Genomic DNA, 26,421 nt, shown 5'->3' with positions numbered 1-26,421 from the left:
ATAAACTCATCATGAATGTTTTACTTTCAAAACTCAATCTTTCTGTGTTGCAGTTGGATTTAGTTTTAGAAAGCTTTAGTCCCTAGTAAATGGTTTTCTCCTGAATGTCTCTGTTTAACCATCGGTATAGAAATCAGTTCCCCTTAAATAATTGTCAGACTCTTCAAATCAACACTAATCCTGAACTCACTCATTCAATCATTCTTTCATTCAAACATTTACAAGTATCTCTCGATAGAGGACTGAATAAAGAAGAAATGGTGCATACATACAATGGAATACTAGTCAGCCATAAGAAATGATGACATATTGTCATTTACGACATGGATGGACCTTGACAACATTATACTGAGTAAAATAAGTAAATCAGAAAAAGTTAAGAACTTCATGATTTCACACAAAGGTGGGATATAAAACAGACTCATGGACATAAATAAAAGTGAAGTAGTTCCCAGAAGGATGGGGATGTGGGGGAGGGGGCATGGGGAGAGGGGTGGGGGAAGGGTGTAAAGAGGGACAAATATAAGGTGGCAGAAAATGACTTGCCTTTGGGTGATGGGTATACAACATAAGCAACAGTTCAAATGCTATAGAAATGTTTACCTGAAACCTATGTACTCTTATCGATCAATGTCACCTTGTTAAATTTCATTTTCTAAATAAAATAAAGTTTTTTAAAAAATTACAGTTGTGGAAAATCAGAGAGAATGGCCCTTTGGCCGATCCGTGTCTACCCACAGGCATGACAACAGTGCTAGCTGTCCAGTCCTAGAGCCCCAAAGGCTTAGTCAGATGGGACACCATCTCTCCCAGTCACACCCCCAAGGGGGTCTGGAGTAGGGAGGGGAGTGGCCACAATCTCCATCAACAATCCCCTGCAACAGCAAGCCACACCAGTCAACACACAATCTTAGTAAAAACAGCAAGCGTGCTGCAGGAACACAGCATCCAGCCACACTGCCTCCATGCCTGTCCCCACACTTCCAACTGGGTTTTCAGTCATAATCACCTCTGACAGAAGTCCTAGAGCCCCACCACCTTTTCCCCAACACACAGTCACTCGTCCTTACGTGCCTCCTTCCCTTGATTATCTGCTTGATTAGCATGCACTTTCATCACAGCAAACATTTCCTAACTTGGCTTCCTACTTCAAGTCTCTCCCTGTCCAATCCATTTTGCTGCCTGATTAATCTTTCTGTAACATAATTTTCAACAAATTGCTCCTCTGCCCAAAAATATATAGATCCCCCGCACCTAATGATAAAGCCCAAGCTCCTTAGCACACCATTCAGGTTCTCTGCAACCAGCCTGACCTCTTCCAGATTTTTCTGTAGCATCACAGGTCCACTGATGGTCAGTCAACACATCCATGTCATTCCCAGCTCCACCCACAATGTCTTGGGCGCTGCCACCTCTCCTGCCACCTGTTAAACCCTGCTCCTCCTCCTCCTTCCTATAAAAGGTCTAGCTTGTTTTTTCAGTATACTCATAAATATCCTCTAAGTGTTTTTCATCAAAAGTGATCTTAAATCCTCTGGCCCCAGCAGAGCACAGGCTGAGGATCATACATGTGTGCAGGGATGCACACACATGGGAACCTCGTGAGCCTGCCTGACCCCTGGCACTGAGGTCACCCTTTGCTCCCTGTCGACCTCCCTTAGCAGGTGCTGGCCAGGTTAGCTTCACTCGCACAAAACTTGGTACTGAGCAAACTCAGAAACCACAAATAGAGCTGCTTTGAAGCACCCAGAGGAAGCCCATTAATAGTCATGGAGTAAATGAGTGCTCTGGCATGCTGAGTTGTCTCAGAAGAGAAAGACAAAGGATGTGATGAGATGGAGAACATCTTTGGCAATAAAAACTAGCTTCTGGAGAATTTACGAGTTGCAAACAATTCTCCAACACACTCTGTATGAAAGTGTTTAACCAGTTCCTCCTCAAACTAAATACAGTATACTGAACATCAAATTTCTAACATAACTGGAAATTTTCTCTGACCAAACCTACTTTTAAAAATGTTTGTGAGCCTGACCAGGCAGTGGTGCAGTGAATAGAGCATCGACCTGGGACTCTGAGGACCCAGGTTCAAAACCCTGAGATCACTAGCTTAAGTGCAAGCTCACCAACTTGAGTGCAGGGTCACGAGCTTGAACGTGGGAGATATGACCCTATGGTTGCTGGCTTGAGCAAGGGGTCACTGGCTTGGCTGGAGCCCCTGTGTCAAGGCATATATTAGGAAGCAATCAATGAACAACTAAGGTGCTGCAACTATGAGTTGATGCTTCTCATACCACTCAACTGTCTATCTGTTCCTGTCTCTCTCTCTCCAAAAAAAAATTTTTTTAATGTGAATAATTTACCTTTCTTTTATTGGTTTTACAATAAGAGAAATGGCAACATTACTTTGGCAGTATTAAAATAGAAATTAAAAAGTTTAAAAATTAGATACATGAGCTATGAACCAACATAGAATTAGATAAAAAAAATCAATAAGCTCAGAAAATACGGGACATTTGTTCAATACAATTTTAAATAGATAAAGCAAATAAAACAGTGGAACTATAAAAAATAATAGCTAAACTAGCTAAAACTACTCATATGCAAACAAAAAGTTATTACATCACTTAAATAATTAAAAGTATTGAAAACCTCCAGGAATGATAACAATCAAACTGAGGACCAAAAAACCCAGAATAAATGAAAAAAAATAAGATATTTACCAGATATTATATCATTTTTAAAAATACAAATATTCAAATTTCACCTTGTGAGAATTTTAAACCTGAAATATCACAGCACTGCTAGGGTACCATATCAAAATCACAAAAAATGTCATCTATCACTGATGAGATAGCTTAGTCTGGTAAGGAACATCTCAGGCATTGGAGTCAGAAATACCTGAGGCCAAATGCCATCAAGGGCCCCAAATAGCTGTGTGACCCCAGGTAGTTTACACAACCTTTCTGAACTGCAGCTTCCTCATCTACAAAATGAGAATAATTGTGCTTACCTAAGGAAAGTATTGTAAAGATTTAATACGATATTGTACAAAAAGCCTTAGCACAGTAACGGGCTCATCATAAAACCCCATTAATTAATGTCTGCTTTTGTTTCCAATCCTTTGCTCACTCATTGATATGGAATCTATAGAGAAAAAGGCAGGATGGTCCCATCCTTACTGGAGCTCTCACAACATAGGCATTTGGAAACCACAAGCCCTGACTGCTACAAGAACTGTGTGGATTAAAGAGAGTAGGAGAGATGGTAGAACAACAAAAATGCTATATCTAGGTTTCATACTTGACATCAGAATAAACAAATACATAATCTAGTAGATAGCTGTGAGGATAATAAAGCACACGGCATTAATACCATCTATCTTCATATTACATTCAAAATCCAACTGGCTGGGGCCTAGCCAGTTGGCTCAGGGGAAGAGCGTCGGCCCATGTGTACATGTCCTGGGTTCGATTCCTGGTCAGGGCACACAGGAGAAGTGACCATCTGCTTCTCCACCCCTCCCCACTTCTCTTCCCCCTTTCCCCCACAGCCTTAGCTCAATTGGTTCGAGCACATCAGCCTGGGCACTGAGGATGGCTCTATGGAGCCTCCACCTCAGGCACTAAAAATACCTTAGTTATGAACATGGCCTTAGATGGTCAGAGCATTGGCCCCAGACAGGGTTGACAGGTGGATCCTGGTTGGGGAGCATGCAGGAGTCTGTCTCTCTATCCTCTCCTCTCACATGGAAAAAGAAGGAAAAAAAATTAGAAGAAAAAACCCAACTGGCTTTGTTCTTAGCACTCTGTCACATGTGACTCTGATACCCCAATAAAAGCCTATCTGAATTCACAACAAGCTCCCACTGAGTCACTTAATTTGATCACTTCACCAAATGGCTCTATCTGTCCAGTACACAGATCAGGAGGACAGCGGCAAAGGTGAGCTTACAGGACAATGAGGACGGGCCCAGGAGCTAGTCACACTCACAACAGGGTCTCTAGAAGGTGCAACAAGGCAGGTCAACTATCTGGAACCAATCACCAGATAGGTCAGAGCCAAATACATAATCTCCAGACAGCAATAATGCTCTTTCCAGACTGATTTTTTAATTGATTATTCCCATCTATAGCACCAAAATGTTCCCAATCCTGGGACTGTCTAACCATACAGAAACTACGGAAAAGCCCAGGCATGAGGTGGGGGTGGAGGGGGGATCAACTCTGAGTCATGACTTTTCCAGATTTTCCAGTTTAACTATCACTTATTGATTTCCTAATGCATGTTAGAGCCTTGGAAAGAATAACTACCAGTGATGCTGTATTCTCCTTCTCCCACAAGAAATACACACCAGTGCCTGTCTTCCTAGGATTTATGCCCCCAATTTGAAAAGTCTACATGTTTTGTCAGCCATGTTTCAGAGCCACATCTAAAGCAATGAGATACCACGGTTCCATGCTCTCTCACGACCTCTCCTTTAACTTAGCCTCTGAGGCTGTGAAGCTTTCCACATTACTCAAACATAATCATGAACATTTCTCCTTTAATGTCTTTTTCTCCCATAATAATCTGTGCTCTAATTCAAAGCAATGCAATTTCCCCACTGGTTCACCAGGCTGCAGTGTAAGGGAAAATCACGCGAGGCAAGCCATATAGACTGCAGAATAGAATGAGGACACCACGGGCAGATGATTTCAAGCAATACAGTCATTGATTAGAAAATTCTTGCTCCCCTGATGAAAGATGCACACACAAAAAAAGTGAAGCTCTAACTGCAGCCATGATCTGTTAAGTTTTGGACACCCACCTGTACCAGTGGCACTGTCCTCATCATCACTGCGTGTCTAACTCAGAAGGGACTCTGGCCAGCAGGCAGAGGGGGCCAAAGGCGACTGTGGCCACCATGACAGATTGATTCTCATTCTGCTGTGAATTGTTAGTTTCGCCCTAGGGTGGCCCACGCCAATGCCACACACGGGCCCTAAGCTACAGCTTCAGGGGTAGTTTGACTTCCTGCCCAGATGCTGCACTATGGGGGACTCTGTCTCCAATCAAAGTGACTTTCCTGGCCAAACAAAGCCTATCACCCTCCCTGTCAACACAGCATTGCAGAGTGCTGGCCTGCAAACCAGAGGTCTCTGAAGAGAGAGAAGGCTTTCCTAGTTCAATGAATGAAGCAGGACCCCAGCCTTTGCAAAGGAGGAAGTCAAATGTCTGCAGGAAAAAATCAAGTGTATAAGAATCTGTTTAGATCTCAACTCTGGACATTTGGAGATGGAAGGGTTAAACTCTTATTATAAATAGAAATAAGGGCTCTAAAATAAGAAAGTTGTATCCCCAAATGAATCCAAGTGACGAAAGGTGTCACGTGGAGCAGAGTATGCCAGATAATGTATCTCTAGTCTTTTTGGGTGCCCTGCCATTTGGGGGAATGACAAGTCTGGAAGAAAGCTGACTCGCTGAAGGGAAATCATGTGGAATGATGGGTCAGACGGTCATGAATTGCCAATGGGAGCCAGACACAGAGGGCGAGGATGGGAAGCACAGGGAGAGGTGGAGAGCCAGCAAAGGGTCCCCTTACCGCCCTCCATAGAGCCCACCTTCTCTTCAGAAAGGTAGCCAGCAAAGTGTCAGTAGCCATCAGAGATGACAGTTTTCAGAAAAAAGCTAATCTAAAGTCAGACCTGGACACCAGGTCCTAACTCCTGGGGCAAGCCAGCTGACAAAAACCTTATACAGCCTGGCCACCACAGTCCATGGAAAGAAGGGGGACTTGGTAAAGAGAAAGGCTGGCACCTATGAAGTGGAGTGGCACCTGTGTCATTCAGATAGTACACGGAACATGCTGGGGCTTCCGTAGCAGCTGGAAGCCATGGAAGTCACAAAGTGACCCAGCTAGAAGACTCTTCCTACCCAAAGGCTTTTCTAGGTTGGAAGGTGAAATCTCCCCAATAGAAATGATATGCAGGGTAATGTATGGCACTATCACAGACATCCCGCAGAAATGAAAACCCAGGAAAATAATACCATTATTGGTAAAGCCCAAATTTCAGCAATTAGGAGTTGACTAATTTAGCACTCCACATGTGAAGAGCCTGTAGGAGCCTAATGTTCCTTCACAAGTCAGCACAAGTCAACTCTTCAAAACTAAGTATTTTTCTTTTTAATAGTCCTATGCTTTGCTGTCCAATTGAAAATAAAAATTGTTTCCTTGCTATTAGGGAGCAAGTTGATGTTCCCATTCTTGACACTCCCTACACCAAATAATTCAACAAGTTCTCTATTTTCTTAATATCACTCTTTCAAATATGAACTGATCTCACAACATGCACAAGAAAAAATAAAGCCAGTTTTTTTTTTCTCCATAGGAAGTAATCAATGTGATTTGGTTTGGTTAGTTGAGTTTTCCTAAGTGTGTTTCTTTATTTTCCTTTCAGAAGAAAAAAGCCCTAGTTCAGTATAAATGCCAACTTCTAAAAAAAAAAAAAAAAAAAAAAAAAGTAGGTACATTTTAGATAAGAGGAAAATATCCCTGATGTGGGAAGGTAGGAGTTTCTTTTATGTGGATGAAACATTATTCTTTTAAATGTTAATTTACAATAGTCTTACTACCATGAGTCACAAAAAATTATTTACAAATAACTGTAGCAGAGCTTTGTATCCTATGCAGAAAAAAAAAAAAAAAGTCTCTTATATAAGCACTGATTACTTTACAAGATAAACACCAGCACTTATTCATCTAGCACTGACTTATTTACCACCTACATAGTTATCCTGAATTATAAACTATTTACCAAAGATCAATTAGTTAGGCCCTGGCCAGTTTGTTCAGTGGACAGAGTGTCAGCCCACCTAATGGACATTCTGAATTTGATTCTCGGTCAGGACACACATTAGAAGCAACCATCTGTCTCCCCTCTTCCTCTCCCCTCTCTTTCTCTCTTCTCCTCTGGCTTGAATGGTTCAAGCATCAGCCCCAAGCACTGAGGATAGCTCAGTTGGTCCTAGCGCATCAGCCTGAGGTGCTAAAAATAGCTCAGTTGACTCAAGCATCAGCCCCAGACAGAGATTACCAAGTGAATCCTAGTCAGGGCGCATGCAGGAGTCTGTCTCACTATCTCCCTTCCTACCCCTTAAAAAAAAAAGATCAGTTAGATAATATTTATATTTTATTAATAAGTAATTTCTAAACTCACAGAAAATTAAAGATTTAAAAAACAATTTGCTTCCCCCTACAAGCCATTGTTTCCCCTCTAATTTATAATTTATGTCTCAGATTGAACCAACCAGGATGAGCTTAATAGCCTCACAAATATTTTCACTATACGGCTTAATTTCCAACTTAATCCTAGTACCCAATTTTCTCCAGATATAACTCTGTTTGCCTATCTGTTTTTATAGCCACCACCCTGATCCAGCCTCCCAACTTCCTCATACTGGACGTCTTTAATTGCTCCAAGCTTTGCACTTCATAAGATCCCTGTGATTTTTCAACAGCTTTTTCAACACCCTGAGGACCCACCATGTGTTTCTCGAGTTTCTCCTAACCTCAGGAGCACAGACCCACGCCATCAACTGCTACCTTACAGATGGAAACAGCATTGTGGATTATACTTGTGCCTTCCACATGTCTCATTCTTGTTTGGCAGCTCCTCTGGGAGCTCATGTCCCTGCTCTCCAACACCTCCCCAGCCCACAGTCATGCCCTTCACGCTGGTTTCCTAGTATTTGTTGAAGGGCCTTTTGTTATGGAAGCATGTCATACAATGAACATTTGAACTACTTTCTGAACAAGATTACTCTTCAAAGGCAGAAACCGGGGCTTTTGCTTCTATATGCCTCATGGTACCTTATACATAGCTCTGAAACCAACTCTACTCAATCAGTGATTATTGATTGAGGGATGATGTCATGGGTTTCTTGCATTGACTTGGATGGTATATACCCTGCTGTGGAGATAAAAGGTTTTCGGACATGGCCTTTCTAATGGAATAGTGCTAAGGTGGTTGTTATGCAGGTACAATCTCATGAGGGACGTAGAAAAACAGTCACATATGCTGCTTTTCACATGAACTAGCCTTTGCTTCAGTTATTTTGATAGTTTAGATAAAAGGTTAGGGAAAGAAATGTGTGAAAGGGAATAAATCTTAGATATCTGAAAAACATTTTCAGTTCTGACCTCTATTATGAATAAACAAAAAGTGGTCCAAAAAACTCCAAAACATTAGCAATATGTGTGCAATTCCAGTTTAACTTCCATAGTTACAAACAAAATGAGATGTAACCTGAAATTTCCTCTTAAGTGTGTATATAAATTCATGTATATACTGACTCTGTTATGTGAAAGAGATTTTAATTTGGCCACCAGACTGTTGATTTTTAAAAACGACCCTAGTCTTTTTCTGACCTACATTGATTTCTTTATAATCAGAATAAAATGATATGTGTTTAGTAGTAACAGTTTTGTCTGAAGAAGTTTCTTCTTCTAAAATCTCCTCTAAAATATCGGCATCATTAACAAACAAAAATATATAAGACAAAAAGCCATTTAAATATTAAAAAACTGTTTACTAGAGCATCTTTTGAGTCAACTCTTTGTCTCAAAATTGAATGAAAGCATCCCTTCTCTTATCTGTGTTCCCGACGTGGAACCTGCGCAACGGCACGTGTCTTCAGAGCCCATCACAGCAGCGTGGGACTCCAAGTGTCCCACCTGACAGAAGTAGGTCAGTCCTACAGAACAGCAGTATGAGCAACACTGAGAAACCAGTGAACATGGACCTATTACCAAGTGGCAAAAGAGCTAAGCTTTCTACAGCCATAAAGTAGTTCAAGGCTTCACCATGTGAAGTCTGGTGAAATTCTGAGGGTGGGGGAAGAATGCCAGGAGGGATCATTATTTGAAACAAATTTGGTGGAACTGATCCTCAAACAGTAACATGCATCATCACTTTGGGCACTTTATAATAGTGTGAATTTCTGGGCCCCTGTCTAAGTGAGTCTGAAGCCAGGCTCACAGATGAACATTTTCAACATGCTCACTAGGGCTCTGTGATGCAGGAAGCCACAATTTTGAGATACACTGATCTACAGGAAACCCCTGACACTTTTTTCTCAATGATTTCCTAAAAAATCCTTTCAGTACTAATCTCTCTCAAGACCTATGGGCATTTCTGAGGGAAAGTTGGAAAATTTGGAGAATAGGTCATTTAATCAAGCAAAAGAAGGAAAATCAGGACCTCACTCTAAACAAATTCTTAGGTTATTACTAACACAAGGGCAGCAGCTACGCTCTCCATTGTCATAGCCACAACCAACCATCAGGTTTGTAATGGACAGAGGAGAAGGCTCAGTACTGCTGCAAACAATCCCTTACTTGTACACACATACAAACATGCATGTACACACACACGTACACACACACACATCTTTGTTCTTTGGGGACTACCCAGTGCAAAGCCCACCTAGTACATGACGTAAAGTAGATACCCAGTGAATATTTGTTAAAAAAACAAACAACTTTAGAGCAATAAGTCACTAAAAACCCATCTAGTAAGTCAATAAGTAGGTCCAGGCTGGTAAAATTGGCCATGTGAGCTCCACCAAACTGAACTGAAAAACTCTAGTGTTACTGACTAGAAAAGAAGTAAAACAGTCAAATTTTAAATGCATATATATAAGCAAATATGTTTCTAAATAATTTTAATTCTATTTACAACCCACAGATATATGTATAATTTTATATAAATGCATTAATGCCATCATATACATGTTTTGTTTTTTCATTATTGCAATTTATTTTCACCTTTAATTTTTCTACTCATGGATAAACCCCCATAACCAATGTTTACAGCCTAGTATATATTAGTCTACCATGTATATTTTTTTCTCCCTACACATAAAGTCCTAATCAGACATATGTACACCAGACTTCAATGCGCACACATGTGCACACAGGGAGGGTTTTGTAGTTTATACCTTATACCCCCTTCCATATCAGTGCTTCTCACTGAACAAAAATACCTCTAAGGCATCTGGTATACCTCTATTTGTTCTATTTAATAGCTGCATAATATTCTATGGTATAAATTATCATAATTTATTCTACTTTTATCTTGTTGATGGGCTTTCACTCTGTTCTTAGTTGTTTACTACTACAAACAATCTTGTCCTGGAGACTTCTGTACACACATTTTTATTTAAGTGAGAGGAGGGAAGATAAAGAGACGGACTCTCGCATACTCCCTAACCAGGATCCACCCAGTAACCCCCATCTGGAGCCAACGCTGGAATCTACTGAGCTGTCCTCAGTGCCTCAGGCTAACACTTGAACCAATTGAGCCACTGGCTGCGAAAGGGGAAGAGAGAGGAGAATATGGAGGAGAAGAAAAACAGATGGTTGCTTCTCATGTGTGCCCTGACCGGGAATCGAACCTGTGACATCTGCATGCCTGCCTGATGCTCTATTCACTGAGCCAAGCAGCCAGGGCCTGTACATATGACTTATATGCTGATGGTTTTGTTTCTATAGGAGAGATTCCCAGGAGTGAAACTGCTGGATCAAAGAGTATATGTATTTTTGTTTCAACAGTTGTTGCTAGATCACTTTTTAAAAAGTAGTAACATTTCACATTCACATAACAGTTAACATTTTAATCAAGGTAAACTAAAATTGTGCTTGAAAGGCAAGGAAACCATGACATTTCTGTGACAATCCTGTGGTCTCTGCTAGGCCTCTAAGCCCAGCCAGGTCACCTTCCTTGTTCCTCTGATGGGCCAGCTCCTCCCATAAAGCTTGAGTCTCTAGCGTTCTATGAAGAGTCTTTGCTTTCTCATAAACTCCCTGCAATTATATACTAACACTGGCATATCCAAGGTCTTTCATCAAATTTCCAAGAGGATCCATGACCCAAAAATGTTAGAAGTCACTCTCTGAGTCTGGAGGATAACAAAAGGATTGGGATATTACTGATGACATGATTTGATTGTGCTGATGATAACCCCCTGAAAAAGTGAATTTTATTGAAGAAGCTCTCCTGTGTCCGTCAAGCAAGCAAAAAAACATTTCTTGTCCACATCAGGAAGGAACAAGCTCTACAAATAGTTTATGAAAGGGCACAGATGCTGGGAATAAAAAACAGAAGAGCTATTTTCAAAAGCAACTAAAAGATCATTTCTTCTCCAATATCATGTTGCCCAGAGCAGTTGGTATTTGATCTATGTAAAAAGCTAGGGAGTCATTTTGGGCTGCCATCAAAGCGGTTAACATTTCAGTGGAGAAAGAAAGGGGAGAGCTAAATGGGGTACAGAAAACAATAACTGTTTACAGAATTTGAGAGTGTAGCTTTGGAGGAGACCCGGTAATCACCTGTAAGTCAGGGGCTGTGCCCCTGCAGCCCTGCCCTGCGGCCGCTTCCCTTCACCCCACCCACCCAGGGGCAGGCAGGGTCTGACCGAGGAGGCACTCAGTAAACCCAGATGAAACCAATAAACAATTGAAGCAGCTTTCTATAGAAAAAAAATTATAGAAATCACAGTGGGCTCTTAAATGAAATTTCTTTGCTAGTACATGTTTGAAATCAAGAATGCCATGATTTTTTGTTGATTTGTAATTAATGCCAAGAAAAAATGAAAAAAAATCTGTCCACCTCTCAAGAAAGTGTTTAATTGTTCATTCTTATAAGACTTCTGTTTTCCATAAAATTACCTTCTATTACTCCAACTTCAGTTTGTACATTATCACATGACCATAAAAGGTATAATATAACCCTGACCATTGTTGTTTTTCTGTGACAGAGGCAGAGAGAGAGAGAGAGGGACAGATAGGGACAGATAGACAGAAAGGGAGAGAGATGAGAAGAATCAATTCTTCATTGCGGCACCTTAGTCATTCATTGATGGCTTCCTCATATATGCCTTGACCCGGGGGGGCTCCAGCAGAGAGAGTGACCCCTTGCTCAAGCCTGTGACCTTGGGCTCAAGCCTGCGACCTTTGGGCTTAAGCCAGAGACCATGGGGTCATGTCTATGATCCCACACTCAAGTCAGAAACCCCACACTCAAGCTGCTGAGCCCATGCTCAAGTCGGCAACCTCAGGGTTTCCAGCCTGGGTCCTCTGCATTCCAATGCAATGCTCTATCCAGTGCACCACCCAAGCAATCCTGACAATTGTTTAGCATGATTATGAAATAATAACCATTAAATTTATCTAGCCTCTAGTTTAAGATTTAAAACAAAGGACAAAGATGAAAACAGATATTTAAAAACATTTAACTATGCTATTTAGCCATTTGGTGCCTAAAAGCACTGTGTTCTTAGGAAGCTAAATCCATAGCTAAAGACACTTGTTAGATTTCCCTTGAAGATATATAGAGATCACAGATTCACTTGAAGTAAAAACAAGTCCACACAAATAGGAACTCAAAAGTGTCAGTCGAAAGGGGCCCAGAATTTCCTCCTAGATAGAATCAACTTTGTATAACCTTAATTTCCAACTGACCAGTATCCTGACCCTTGGCTTCACCAAAAACCACGAGAAAGTCAGGGTGGGATGAAGGAAGATATGGAAATTCTAATTGTTCTCTTTTAACATTTTGTAACAAGAAACACTCCATTAAAAAAAAAAAAAAAAAAAAAAAAAAAAGCAATACCAATATTTTTGGAAGCCCAACTAGAGATCTTATTTCAGGATACAATACAATGACTGTTCAATGGAAGCTTTTTTAAAGGATGAAGCCAATTCATCATCTTTCTGCACAAAACTCCCAGAGCCAGTTTCTACCCTCACAAGGCCCCTGTAGAGTTCCAGTGGGCAGTCCTTCCAGAGCCAGCGGGAGCTGTAAGCCAATTCTAAGATACCATGAAATGATCATTAGGCCAGGTAATGTCTGGTACAAGAAGATAGAGGCGCTTTCAGAGAGCTGAAGTATTCACTATAACAGAGGGCCCGCTGTGAGCTGCTGGCTGCCTTGGAAGTTACTCCCAGACACTTGTTCTGAGTCCACTATGATGCTGCGAATGGGGCTCTGCTGCCTGGTGCCCCGTGGGTTCAGGGCGACACCCTCCATTCAGAAAATACATTATCATGAAATTAAGAGTATTAGTTAATTAACAGTATTGAGGAATACTCAGACCTTTCCTACACTGACTAATTTAAAGAAATGGGGGTTCTTTGGGTGAGCATCTCTGAATGGGAAAGCATAAGAAGTACTAACCCCACTTTATCCTTGAACGACTGACTTTCTGGGTCCACTGACAGCACAAGATCGTGGGCCTCAGCAAAGCAAATTGCTTCTAGGGAAGTAAACAAGCAGAGTAGCACTGTACACAGACGAGACCAAGTTTTAAATTCCAAAAGTACCATATAATCAATCTATCAAAGACATTGAAGAAAACATTTTAAAATAAGAAAGCATAAAGGAAATAAATTAAAATAACCAAGATGTTTCTTAAACGTATACTAATGTGTAGAGTTATTATGGTTACTTCAACCTGGGAAATTTGGAAAACAGAGAGGACTAAACCTAAGACTAGTAGCTATGAGTAAATGTCTATTATGATTGTAACTGTATTTGTCTTTTGTCCTCTGTTTGTTTTTAAAAATGTTTAGCACAAAATTAGACACAGCATCAAATGTGAAACTAACTTGTCCATCAACTTCAGGAGACCTATATTACCTCCCAATTATGACCTTCTGCCAATATCTGGGACTACCTAGAGAATGGTCACGCGAAATGGCAGGCCTGATTATTAGGATTTTGGCAGGAAAAAAGCATACGGTTCTTTTTCTTCCACTTCTTTCATTGTGAGCTAGACATTGCCCAATGCTTTTGTCCTATAATCAAAATCATTATAACTAGAAGGAATTCTAGGAGTCATTTAGTTCAAATCCATTATTTATGCCCTGAAAATGTCAGTGGTGCCCAAAGGCACATTTAGTGGTTGAGGCAGGACTAGAACCCAGATCTCCTGATGGCTGGTCTAATGCTGTATTTTACCAAATAAAATCAAAGGTCACCAATTTATTTACACTGTGTTGAGACACAAAATAAATAGGTACACTTTCTTTATTTCCTATAACTGCTCTGCTATGTCTCACAAGTCTCTGTCACACTGAAGAAAGAGGAACTAAACTTAGTCCTATCCATTAACCTGGCCCCATTCAGTGATTTAAACAATCAATTTAGGTAATTCAGATTTACACCTGCTTCCCGGCTCCTCTCCAACATGGTGCCTAAGGGTGTATGAGCAGAGGCAGCTGCAGTGACCTCAGTGTGAAGGAAGAGGGAAGTCTCTGACCCATGCTCATTCTCTCCTCTCACTCCTTTATCCTAAGTGGCATCTCCCTGTCCTCTCGGTCACTGGGAGTCTTGCTGGCATCTGACGCTGAAGATGGTGGCTGGTGACCTGGTGCACTCTCTCCTGACTCAGAAAGAGCCTGGTAGTACTGCTTGCTAAACCTGTCCCTCCTTCCTACTCACAGGGGTCCTACCCCTACCTCCAGCCCACATCATCCCCAGCAACAGCTCCCAGCAAGCACCGTGGTTTCTCTGCACAAGATGCACTGGAAACCCCATCACTGTCAACCCACATGAGACACTAAGGTACTGGGAAATGGAACTCAGGCCCTCCCCTCCCACCATGCTGGGGAGGCCCCAGGCTCATCACTGAGGTGGGAGATATAGTTCAGAGTATATCCTGCAGAGTGGTCTTCTCTGCTTTTCACTCCCGCTCCACCTCTGTAAAGCTTCCCCATCCTCCTCTCAAAAAGTTTCAGCCAGAAATCAGAGGGGTAGTCATAATACACTCTCTGATTTTTCTGCCTCTTCATACAACCTCCCATGGCCAGACAAGTGATAGGCATTACTCTCCATGTGGGACCACATTCCCTTCTTTCAAAAGCAAGGTTTACTCTCTTTTCTCTGGACCCTTAGTGTGACGTAGTATGGCAGAACACAATTAACAGCAAAGAGAGGTGAAAAACACATCAATTTGATATTATTAAAATAGTCTCCTCATCACAGCTGTTATAGTCATGATGCCAGAGCCACAACATCAATAGGATGGTTATTCAAATGCCTAATTCAAGAACCAGAGCGCTGCCTCCGGCCCACAGAGTAAGAACACAGAGTCTGTAGCCTGCCTGTAGTGTAGGCGCACACACTCTCCACCATGGCTGTGGGAAGGATGGAGAGGAAGACAGGATGAGCCAGGGGGGCACCCGAGGACCACTGCGCTGGGATGCAAAGAACAGCTGGAAAGAATAGGGGTCGTTTCAGGCGGGTGAGGAGCACAAGACCAGATCTCTGTGATGAAAGGCCCTAAAACCTCATCGTGACACAGCAAATCAAAACATCTTGGTTGTTTTCCTGTCTGTCACTACTAGCATGTTTGTCTGCTGCCTCATTTTATCCAGAAGTAACACAGAAAAGCAATTTTACTTGTGGGGCACTGTGGGGGTTAGAGTTAACATCTGCTCAGCGTGTTCTGTTCCCTGAAAGAAACGTGCTGCGTCAGCGAATGAATATTTCTCCTTTGAAGTTCTTATTCACATTCATCCCTTCTGATATGTGAAACGTAATCTCTCATCATTTTCCCTGCCTCGCAGCCTTGAAAAGAAACACACCGAAGCTTCTCCTTGTGAACTTTTACCTTTCCATACATGAGAAGGAGCTTACTGTGGGAAAGAAGGAGCAGCACCCCAGGGTCGGACCACAGCATCAAATGGGGGACAAAATCAAAAGATGGGAACTCTAAAGCTGCCAAAACGAGGTTCAAAGAAAATGGAAAATTAAAAGGCAAGTCTGAAAGGCTTCTTGTCCAAGATCAGCAGAATACAAGAATTACCAATAAGAACTATCTGGAGGACAGTCTTCCTGTTTAGGAGGCTGAGTTTGTCAAGTGGGATAAGGGAAGGGAAGAGGACCCAGCGACAAGCAAAGAGCCAGGAAATGGGGGGAGAGAAGACAAGCCTTTAGAAGTGGGCTCCACAGCTGGGCAGGATGCAGCCAGCCACTCTGAGATCCCACATGGATCTGCCTGCAGGAAAGCACTCAGACCTCCACCTCCCTAAAATGGTTTGAAACATAAGTAAAATGCACAAGGCTTTCTCTGCACCTCTTGTCACAGTTTCAAATTTACCTCCTTTTGTTAGTTTATTCACATTCTCTCACCACTAAACTCTAATTCCCCTGAGACTGAGGGCTTTAGCTGGGTTTGCTCACTACTGCATCCCAGTATCTAGCATAGAATTCGGTGTATGATTGGCACTTGGGCAAATAAAATTTAGGTCAAATTTATGATAGAATGGGGACCCTTAGGATGAAACTTGAGTCATACAGAGGATGCTATCCAAAATAGCTCTGTAATTGTCTTTGGACAGTAACTCAAGTTCCACAGTCAGGGGTTTGTTGCTTTGAAGGAAGCTAGTCTTCCATGACACCCAATTAAAATGCAACTGCCACCTGAGAAGGGTCTTACTCTAGGTAATTATTTAACACCTTACCAGGTGGTTAGATGACAGGTAACTTGGAGAAAAAGCCTCCTGAAATGGAACATAGAACGAGGAGGTGCAGAGAAGCGCCAAGAAGGGCAAGCCACAGAAAGGGAATGCGTGTCACACTCTGCCTCTGTAACTTGCAGAGGTTTATACTAAACACGTGTATTCATTTCTCCCACAAAGATGTTTAACTATTATGTTGCCCATAAAAAAAAAAAACCTACATTACCTTCTCACACTTCCTACTATCCTGTATCACATTCCCGATAAGCCATGTTTCTTATGCCTCCACAAAAACGTGAAAGATTTAAAAGAAATCAGCACATATTACAAAATGAAGACTCAAAGGCTCCACGGTGATTTGTAGTCTATTCATAACCATTTTCAACCTTTCATCTTAGAGCACTCATAAATTACACACACTTCTTTCAAGAACACAAGGAGCCCAAAATCTCTCTTATTTTCAGCATGATTGCAAACAGCTAAGCCAACCCCATAAACAACTAAGTGGGAAATAGCTAATATTTCTCCTCCTTTTGAGCAGTGGTTTTCAGAACTCTGCCATAGAGGCCCCAGGTTTCCTAAGACAGCAGCCAGGGCCCTCAGAGCGAGTGGGAGGATGAGGAGAAGCAGGGGGACATAAGGAGGGCAGGGGGTCGCTTCCACCTCCCCCACAACAGCCCCACTTCGCTCTTTGCTGTAGCTGCTTCCACTCCAAATTCCATTCAAAGAACCAGCTTTAAAAAGTCTGCAGACCCCGATCCAAAGTGCTCAAAACATCTGTGCCTTTCCTTCCAATAAACGCATGCTACAGAGCCCGAAAAAAGAAACATTTACTACAACATAATATTAAAATAAGTTAAGGAAATTTCTCTCCTAAGGGGCTTTTCATCTTGCTAAGTTTTGAAGTTGAGGGGTTCCCCAACTTACAAAACATTTGTTCCAGAAGTCTAGTTTGTAAAGCAAGGTTTCGGGACTCAGGGCACACTTTCCTAGAAAAAATGGTATTATGCCAGTCCCAAGGCAAGCAATGAAAACTTAATGCCCTACAGGTCAAGGATAATGTTACTAATGCCTAGAAGTAGTTTTCCTTTTGCTCCTTGCTGAACAGGCTACTGTGGGCCAGTGGGGGTGCCTAACCACCACTTGTTATTTCTTTGAAGCAGTTCATCCAATGATGTGGGATGAAAAGAGAGCTTGTGATGATAGAAGAGCTTCTCGCTCCCCTCCTCTAAGTCAACTGCTAAGTTCCAGGGCAGTCCACATCCACTGTGCTCCAAATGCACCCTCCCCAGTTGTTTGCAAGCTGGGTGATGCCCGTAAGCCACTACCTGTCTCCCGGTCTGAAAAGCTAAACCATGGTTTGCTCATTTACTCTCCGATATTTCATACCATTTTATTATGAGAATCTGGTATCCAACATAAATGCCCCCAAAAAGCTTCAGAGGATCTAACACTTAAGCAAAAAAGAAAGAAAAGTGCTGGCTGTGTCTACAACCTCCTCAGAGAGAAAGAAAAAAAGGAAGGAAGGAAGGAAGGAAGGAAGGAAGGAAGGAAGGAAGGAAGGAAGGAAGGAAGGAAGGAAGGAAGGAAGGAAGGAAGGAAGGAAGGAAGGAGGGAGGGAGGGAGGGAGGGAGGGAGGGAGGGAGGGAGGGAGGGAGGGAGGGAGGGAGGGAGGGAGGGAGGGAGGGAGGAAGGAAGGAGAAATTTTGACATGTAACTATAATAGGATTGAAAATTAACTTTTGTTTTTCCTTCATTTTGGCTCATTTGGGAAGCTAATGTATGGAAAAAAAAGAATTAACTTTAACCAAACAATTTTTAAAATTTTCAGCATGTCAAAACTTGGAGTTATGAACAGATTTGACTCATTTAGCACCACAAGTTATCAAAACAAGTCAGTAAAATATTAATAGTAAATTTTCTACCAAAACTGTTGAGCTGTTCAGAATTCTTGATATCAAAAGTCTAAGGAAATGCCCTGCCACAGAAGTAAACCATTTAATATGTTAAAATTAAATCGACCATTAGGATAGATATTGTTCTAAGCTTCTGCAAAATTAGAAATGCTCTTACAGAAGGGCTTTCTCTCTTACCACCACCCTCCAAAAAAATAAGAAGAAGAAAAAGAAGCAGGAGGTGGAAGTGGAGAAGGGCCTGTTCCTACGTGTGATTTTTGCACTTTTTGCAAAATTCTACCTTTTATACTGCATTATCACCTTGCACTGCAATGTTTTGCTTAGAGATCCCCTTTTCTAGATGTTTCCTGAGTAAAGGGACCAGAAAATTGGTTAAGAGGGGGACATTAGGGACTCACAGAACTTGGTTCTGTTCCAAGTTCAACGCCTTATTAAGTTTGCGAGGGCAAGCTACTCCTTACTAAGTCTGCAAGGGCAAGTTATCCATAATCCCTAAAGATTGAGTGTTTCATCTAAATACAGATAATAATAAATACTTGTCTCACTAGACAGTTTGAGATCAAATGCAATGATGCACGTAAAATCGTGTCCTGAAAATAGCAAGATTGACGGTGATGATGATCCTTTACATCCCCTCCCTGATGCTTTGCCCAATTCAATACGGTTTTTGAAAAAACTGGCACTCTCCCACACTGAAGGCCTGATGAAGTCCTATATTTCCTACAGGAGATGACATTTGAGCAAAATCCTTAGGAAAGTGCTGCCTTCACCAGCTCACGGTGCAGCCCCCACGAAACCCTGTGTGTGGCTCCGGCTCCGGCTCCGGCTCCGGTCGCTTGGCCCCACCACCTACCTTCCTCTGCTTGCGCAGCCTCTGACTGCGAAGAATAAAAGCAGCCTTTTATTGTAAAACAGTGAGCTACATTTTTGTTTGCATTTCTAGAATCGGGCACAAAGTAAAAAACAATAAAGTACTTTTCCCTAGGCACATATATTCCCTACCTGAACCCAAAAGGAGCAGTGTGCCTTCAAAGGAAGGAGACAGGGTTCTTATCACATCTTTTCCTAGCCTTTACTGCTCACGTCCCACCTGCAGCAGAAGCACTCACCCTTTCCTTTCTGAACCCTGACAGTAAGTTACACATAGCTGCCCCGGGGGGGGGGGGGGGTAGTCTTGTTTCCTTGGGCACACCTGCGAGCTCTGTGAAGGAAAGATGAACTAATTATGAATTGTCCTGCACAGAACAAGGATATATGATAGGCAGGAAACAAATAATTGATTGCTTGATCTAGTTCTGTTTTCCAATGTGCTCAAAGTGCTTCTGCAGAATTATCCAATTAATCCTAAATTGATGAGAAGAAAGGTGTACCGAATCTGCACAGACTGCAGCCGAGGGCTGGCACCCTTTGTGTGTGAACAAGTGAAGGATGTTCTGACGGCTCACCACACTGCCTCTCTTTGGCCAGCACTCAATTTTTTGAACTAATCACTTAGCACACAAAAATTAGCACTTTATACAAACCAAAAACTAACTGCCAACCAAATCTTCATAACATTGTTAACCAACAGCAAACTTTACTTTGAGTTATACTTCCTCTGCTTCAGTAGCCTGTAAAGTGGTCCCAAGTCCCCAGAAGGAGGGTGGTGGGAACTACCATGTTCCCTATGATCAGCTAAACCCACACAGAATAATCAGACCTGGTCCAAGTGAGAGCTAACACCTCTGATTAAAAATAGCTACAGCCTAACGTTTCCAACAAGTGTTAAACCAGACATCTCTTTCCTTCACACATTCTGCTCTTCTGCCTTTTTCACAGCAGAGATTTTCAGGGATGATGACGATGATGATAATAAGTCTCCAAAATCATGTAATATTTTTTAACTTTTTAAAATGCTCTCAAACCTAACCATCTGATACTTGCATTCACCCTCAAGACACGTAGAGAAGACAAGGTAGACCATCTCACTTTACAGAAGCACAAAGAATCAGTGTGGCTAGCCCAAGGTCCCTACCAATGCACAGCACCAGGGGGACCACAGGGCAGCCTCCTCCTCCCCCCCCCCTCCCCCCACCCATGTTCTTTTACTACAGGCATATTTCCAAGATACTCTCGGTTTGGTTCCAGACCACAACTTAAAAGCAAATGTAGCAATAAAGCGAGTCACATGAATTTTTTGCTTTCCCTGTGAGTTTACAATATAGTCTATTAAATATGCAATAACATTAATATGTCTAAAAAAGCAATGGACATACCTTAATTTTAAAAAATATTCATTGCTAAAAGGTACTAGCCATCATCTGAGACTTCAGAGAGTCATAATCTTTTGACTGGTAGAGGGACAATTTATTTACTAAAAAACATAGTATCTGCAAAGCGCAGTGATTCCGAGTGTAATAAAATGAGGTATGCCTGTACACTGCTGCCCAACAGGCAGCAGGGCCTGACTCAGAACCTTCCTCCACTGTGGCCAGCAGACCTGACACAAGGGAACTCCTCCCAAAGAGAGCCCCCTGGGCTTCTTAAGAAGAGTTTGGGTGTCCCGCAAGAAACACTGCCGCTCAAATCCCCGGTCTTAACAAATGTGTTTCACCATATTGAAGGCAGGTTTCCAACCAAAATGGTTGACTTGGCGCCAAACGTGGTGTTCTAATCTTTGTTCATGCTGTCAGTGTGACATATGAAAGAAATATGAATAAAGTGACAGGATGAAAACAAAGCGAGTGGCTGGTGTGAGATACACAGACAGGGTGTCAGCCCCACATGCACTGCAACTGGGTCAAGTTAACACCTCTCCACTCCCCTACATATGCAGTGTGGAAAAGCTATTTATAAAATGTTTCTAAATATTTAGGACCAAATAAATCAATATTGTTGGAAAACACTTACTCTGACCAGAACTTGTTTACTTGCCCTAATCCCACGTGACTACCAGAATCGACATTATTGGGATGCTCCAAGACCAGGAAGACAGCAGATGTTCAGCAGTTTCGCCCAGAATGTCCCCCCAGGCTTGCTTTCAGATCACCCCCTCACCCCGGCCAGACACCCTGCACGAACAGTACAATGGCAGAAGCTCGAAGCCTGGCTTTGTGAATAATATTTAGTACCAATGTAACAAAAATGGGCCTTTTAGAAATTACCTGACTCTGCAATTCACTTTGCTGCTTCAGGCGAAGATTTTCAGGTGTGTCTGCCACAGTAGTGAAGGACTGCTTTGGGTAGTGTCTGTGGAGAAATATTTTAGAGATCATAGTTAAATACTATGAAACAAAACAATGCATTCATACCCAATGTTGTATTCTTTCCTCTGGCACAATGGAAAAAGGTGTCTCTCCTCTTGGCTAAGATCATCTCTGTATCATTATTCTGGATCCCACTCCCTCCTCCATTCTCAGAACCTTCTGTCACCCAGTTATTCCCAATATCTCCCCAAAAGTCCATCTCACTTCTCTATTCTCTCAACTGTTCCCCGTCAGCACCCAAGTGTGCTCAGGGCCTCCTCCCCTTCACTGTCCCTCCGGTCATCCCACATACCCCTCTGGCATGTGGTGGCTAGAACCTCTTCTCTCCTTTAGCCAAACTTCCTCACAAAGAGGCCTAAACTTGCTGTCCCTGCTCTACTCCTCTCCAACTTTTTCCTCTTCTCTGTGTATTCTGGCTTCTAGTTTCTGTCTCCAGAAGTTTCTCTGGTCAAAGTTACAATGACTTCCTGTGGACACATCCAAAAGACATCTTTTGGTCTTCCTCGCGTGGGGCCTCCCCTCCATCTTGGAATGTCCTTTCTTGGTTTCTATGTCACCACATGTTCTGGCCTGTCTTTCACCCCATCTAGCTGTTCCTTCTCAGTCTCCTGTGGGCTCCTGTCTGCTGGCCTCTGGCTTTGGGCATCCCATCTTTAAACACTAATTACTCCCAAGTCAATACTTCTAACTCATTGTTCTACCCTGAACCTCAGACCCAATGGCATTTCCATTTGTATATATCTCATGCCCACCACAAAATCAGCCAGTCTAAAATTCAACTGTCCATCAGCCTACCCCACCCCAAGTCAAGTTTCTCCCCATTTCATTTACTAGTGCCCAGATGTCCAAGCCAGAACTCCCACATCCAATCAATCAGTCACCAGTTTCTCTCTCCTGAGCATGGCTCAATCACATTGACTTTTCTCCACCTCCACGGCATTTTTTCCATTATAGGCCACATTTATTTTTCAGGTAACTATAACACTTGCCAGTCTTGCCCTTCCAATCTGAATTGCCAAAACAAATGTTCTATAATGCCAGTCTGTTTACATTATTTCTCTGAGCAAAACCTTTCAATTGCTTCCCACTGATCAAAGAATAAAGCCCAGCACCCTGTCTCCCCCATGACCAACAATCTGCAGACTCCTCACTCCCCTACCATACTCTGGCCATGGAGTCCCCATCTTATTTCCAAAGGCCTCCTTGACCTGCTGTCCGCCTGCCCTGGGACACTCATTTGCTCCCACCCCACCTCTCTGGCAAACTCTTCTTTATCTCCTAGGTCTCGCCTTGGATGTCATTTTCCTCAGGAAGCCTTCCTGGTCTCTCAAACATGGAGCGGACTTTCCTTCCCATTATAAACCTTATCATATCCATCTGTATGTTCCTGTTGACAGGTCTCTGTCTCACAACACAATGAAAGTTCTGTGGCAGCAAGAACAGGCTGTCCTGTCCTATGTCAGAGCACACTCAGCACCTACCAGTGTCTGGCTCATAGTATGACTGCAATAAATATTTATGAAAAGTAAAGAAAGAGGGAGGGAGGGAGAGTGGAGAGAGGTGGGAGCTCAGGTCAGGCTGTGGTCAACCTTCACTGTGTTCTGTCCTATGTGGACTCATATACAAATGCACAGTCCTCCTGCTGGGCAGTGAGGGCATTTACTGCCATATGTGGGTGAGGACACACATGCTGACTCATAGCTGCCTCCTCCCTGCATGCAGCTGATACTGAGGGCACATCTCTAGCTGCTGGGACTCTATCACCACAAAAGCTCTGGAACTCAGAGCTGTTTTTCAAAGAGTCCCCTCCCTCTCTTTGGTGATATCCACCTTGTGTCTCTTTCGGTGGTTTCTCAAAAATCCTCTATGCCTCACTGTTTCAAACTATACCCTCTCTATAGAAGGTTCTTTTCAACACCTTGCTCCTGGCTTCCTATGAGAAGGCTCATAGAGTAATCATTAGTTAATGCAAGTAAACTTTGAACAGCCTACCGAAGTACACTAGGCAGTTCTGAAATAAGGATTAAACATCTTCTGTAGCTCTGTGGTAGGCACAATTAATTAAAAAGTTAATACCTCATTTTGCCAGCATTCTTAAATAATAAAATGTCCCTCATAAGTATAGATTACAGATAACTAAAGTAAAAACCCTACAACTTACTGGATACATTTTAACTATTTTAATTAATGTCCTTCAAAACCTTCACATAATTTTTCTGTCTTGTTAGAGCATCAACAAACCTAATTTAAATTTTATCATGATTCCTTGGGATCATCATAATAGATACGATAAGTTTGATACAAAGCAGCAGTGCTTTCAAAGTTTACAAGGGTCAAATGACCTAACCTGCACGTGATCATTACGCTTTTGTAGCTGTGGGACTGTCAGACCATTTATCACACCCAGCCCTCTGCCTTTCACATCTTATTCTCTTCTGGTTTCCTTCTTCTAACCCAGACTGAAAAACTAGACAGTTCAGTTTGTTTTAAATGTTGATAAAAACTAGAGTTACTGATTCAAGCGAGAAAGCATTAGGAGGCCAGCTCTCCTTCCCTTGAAGTCATAGGCTGTGTGTCAGCCACATCCTCAGGCTCCTTCTGAGTTGTGGTCCAGGCACATGAAACTGGACAGACAGTTTTGGTGTACTCTGTGATATTTACAAGTCATTCTTGGAAAGTTGCACCTTACTAGACTTTAAAATGTAGCAACTGCATATGGCTCTACTTCTAAAGCTAAAATAATAGCAACACTTAAAAAAAAATACATTCCGTAAAATGAAGTTTCACAGGGATTTTCATGGGTTCCACAATGTTTACTTTTTAGAATTGACATATGTCTTTTAAGGACATTAAATAGGGCAATTATAATCTACTCTCAAATGTGTTACAGGAAGTTTAGCCCAAGAAACCCTCCTGTACTAACTTGCAGGTTATCAGTCTGAGGACAGAATTTGGAGGGACAGCCCTCTCCTGTCATTTATGTTTAATTTAAAAGTCTGTTTAATTTTTAACCAGAGATGGAAAAGTGAACAAGGTGGGTAGGCTATAATTTGCAACTGCTGCTCTGTGAGTACATTCCTCCATGCCAGGCAAAATCATTCCATTGTGATACTAAGGAAACTTCACTTATCACCCCTCCCTCTCATTCTGAAGTATCATTTCATGAAAACAATCTAATTATTCTCACCACATGACTATACAATAATAAAACATGATAGATTTTAACTTACAAAATATATGTGCATAAATAAAACACCATCTCATACTAAGTTCTATTTGGAAAAAAGGTTAGAGTAAAAACATTTTTAAGTCTTCTGCTGCTTTTACAAGACATACTCTGCTGTCCTGGTGGCTAAATAGCAAAATTACTAATATGCTGAGCAATCATACTGAGCACTATGAACAGATGCAATGTTTTGCACTTTTTTCAATATCTTTTTCAATTCTAAAATTTAACGATTTTGTAGTAGTGGGTTCATCTATCTATAATGTCACTCTTCTAAAGAAGATTAACAGTAAGAAATCCTTGAGACTTGACTTGGGGTGGTAAAAAAATTTTTTTTGATCTGGGAGGAAAGGTTTAGTTTTATATCAATAAACAAAATAATAAATACTGAAGGAAAGAAGGCACCCATACTCGAAACTACTAGGGATCATGAGCACTATCAAAACCTGAAGCTTTGGAGATCCAAGTTCTATTCAGAGCTAGCAAAATTCAAGAGAATCAGGTGTTGAAACAAATGCATACCAGTCAAGAGGGAGTGGATTGGTCTCATGAATTAGAAACATAAGACTCAGAAGAAGTACGTAGGATTACAGAAATGGCAGCGCACACTGAATTAGCTTAAATAATTACTATATCTGGAGAATCAATTAATTTTGCCAAATTTGACACATCTGAAAGTCCTGCGGTCCTCTCCATCATGTCTATGTAGTAATTTTTGTCTAATTCAACGATATTCTGGTCTAAAGTCATAGTCTCAACCCCCACTCACCCACCACTTCACCTGCAAAAGAAAACCAGACAAAGATAAATTGAGAGGCCGGGAGTCCCTAACACGATAGTAAAAGCAGAGAAGCAAAGCATTTTAAAACTGATGCTACAATACAGTTCATTGTAGCTCTTTCCAAACACTGTATTTAAGTGATTGTAGAAGGTCTTGAACACCTTGAATAGAAATCTAAAGGAAAGGAGATTCCTTCACCAAGCCTGCATGAAGGTCATTTCTCATTCTTTAAAGAATGCAGAACAGGGCCCTGGCCGGTTGGCTCAGCGGTAGAGCGTCGGCCTAGCGTGCGGAGGACCCGGGTTCGATTCCCGGCCAGGGCACACAGGAGAAGCGCCCATTTGCTTCTCCACCCCTCCGCCGCGCTTTCCTCTCTGTCTCTCTCTTCCCCTCCCGCAGCCAAGGCTCCATTGGAGCAAAGATGGCCCGGGCGCTGGGGATGGCTCTGTGGCCTCTGCCCCAGGCGCTAGAGTGGCTCTGGTCGCAACATGGCGACGCCCAGGATGGGCAGAGCATCGCCCCCTGGTGGGCAGAGCGTCGCCCCATGGTGGGCGTGCCGGGTGGATCCCGGTCGGGCGCATGCGGGAGTCTGTCTGACTGTCTCTCCCTGTTTCCAGCTTCAGAAAAACGTAAAAAAAAAAAAAAAAAAAAAAAAAAAAAAAGAATGCAGAACAGAAGTCACAGGAGCATAAGAAATGAATGTTCAAATAGAACCAGGAAAAACAGTTTTTAAAATATACAAAATAATGGAG

General features: G+C 42.1%; 1 protein-coding gene across 2 annotated transcripts in view; it reads right to left on the bottom strand.

The window, feature by feature from the left end:
* NEBL (nebulette) overlaps nucleotides 1-26,421 on the bottom strand; it is a 451,526-nt gene that overhangs the window by 274,266 nt on the left and 150,839 nt on the right. For both annotated transcript variants that reach the window (XM_066384605.1, XM_066384606.1), the window contains exon 3: nucleotides 21,561-21,645. In XM_066384605.1, coding sequence (XP_066240702.1) covers nucleotides 21,561-21,645 — 85 coding nt within the window. The remainder of the gene's footprint in view (nucleotides 1-21,560; nucleotides 21,646-26,421) is intronic.

This window comes from Saccopteryx leptura, chromosome 5, assembly GCF_036850995.1.
Source record: "Saccopteryx leptura isolate mSacLep1 chromosome 5, mSacLep1_pri_phased_curated, whole genome shotgun sequence".
Taxonomy (NCBI): domain Eukaryota; kingdom Metazoa; phylum Chordata; class Mammalia; order Chiroptera; family Emballonuridae; genus Saccopteryx; species Saccopteryx leptura.
Note: the sequence above shows the minus strand (reverse complement) of the source record. Positions and strands in the feature narration are given on the sequence as shown.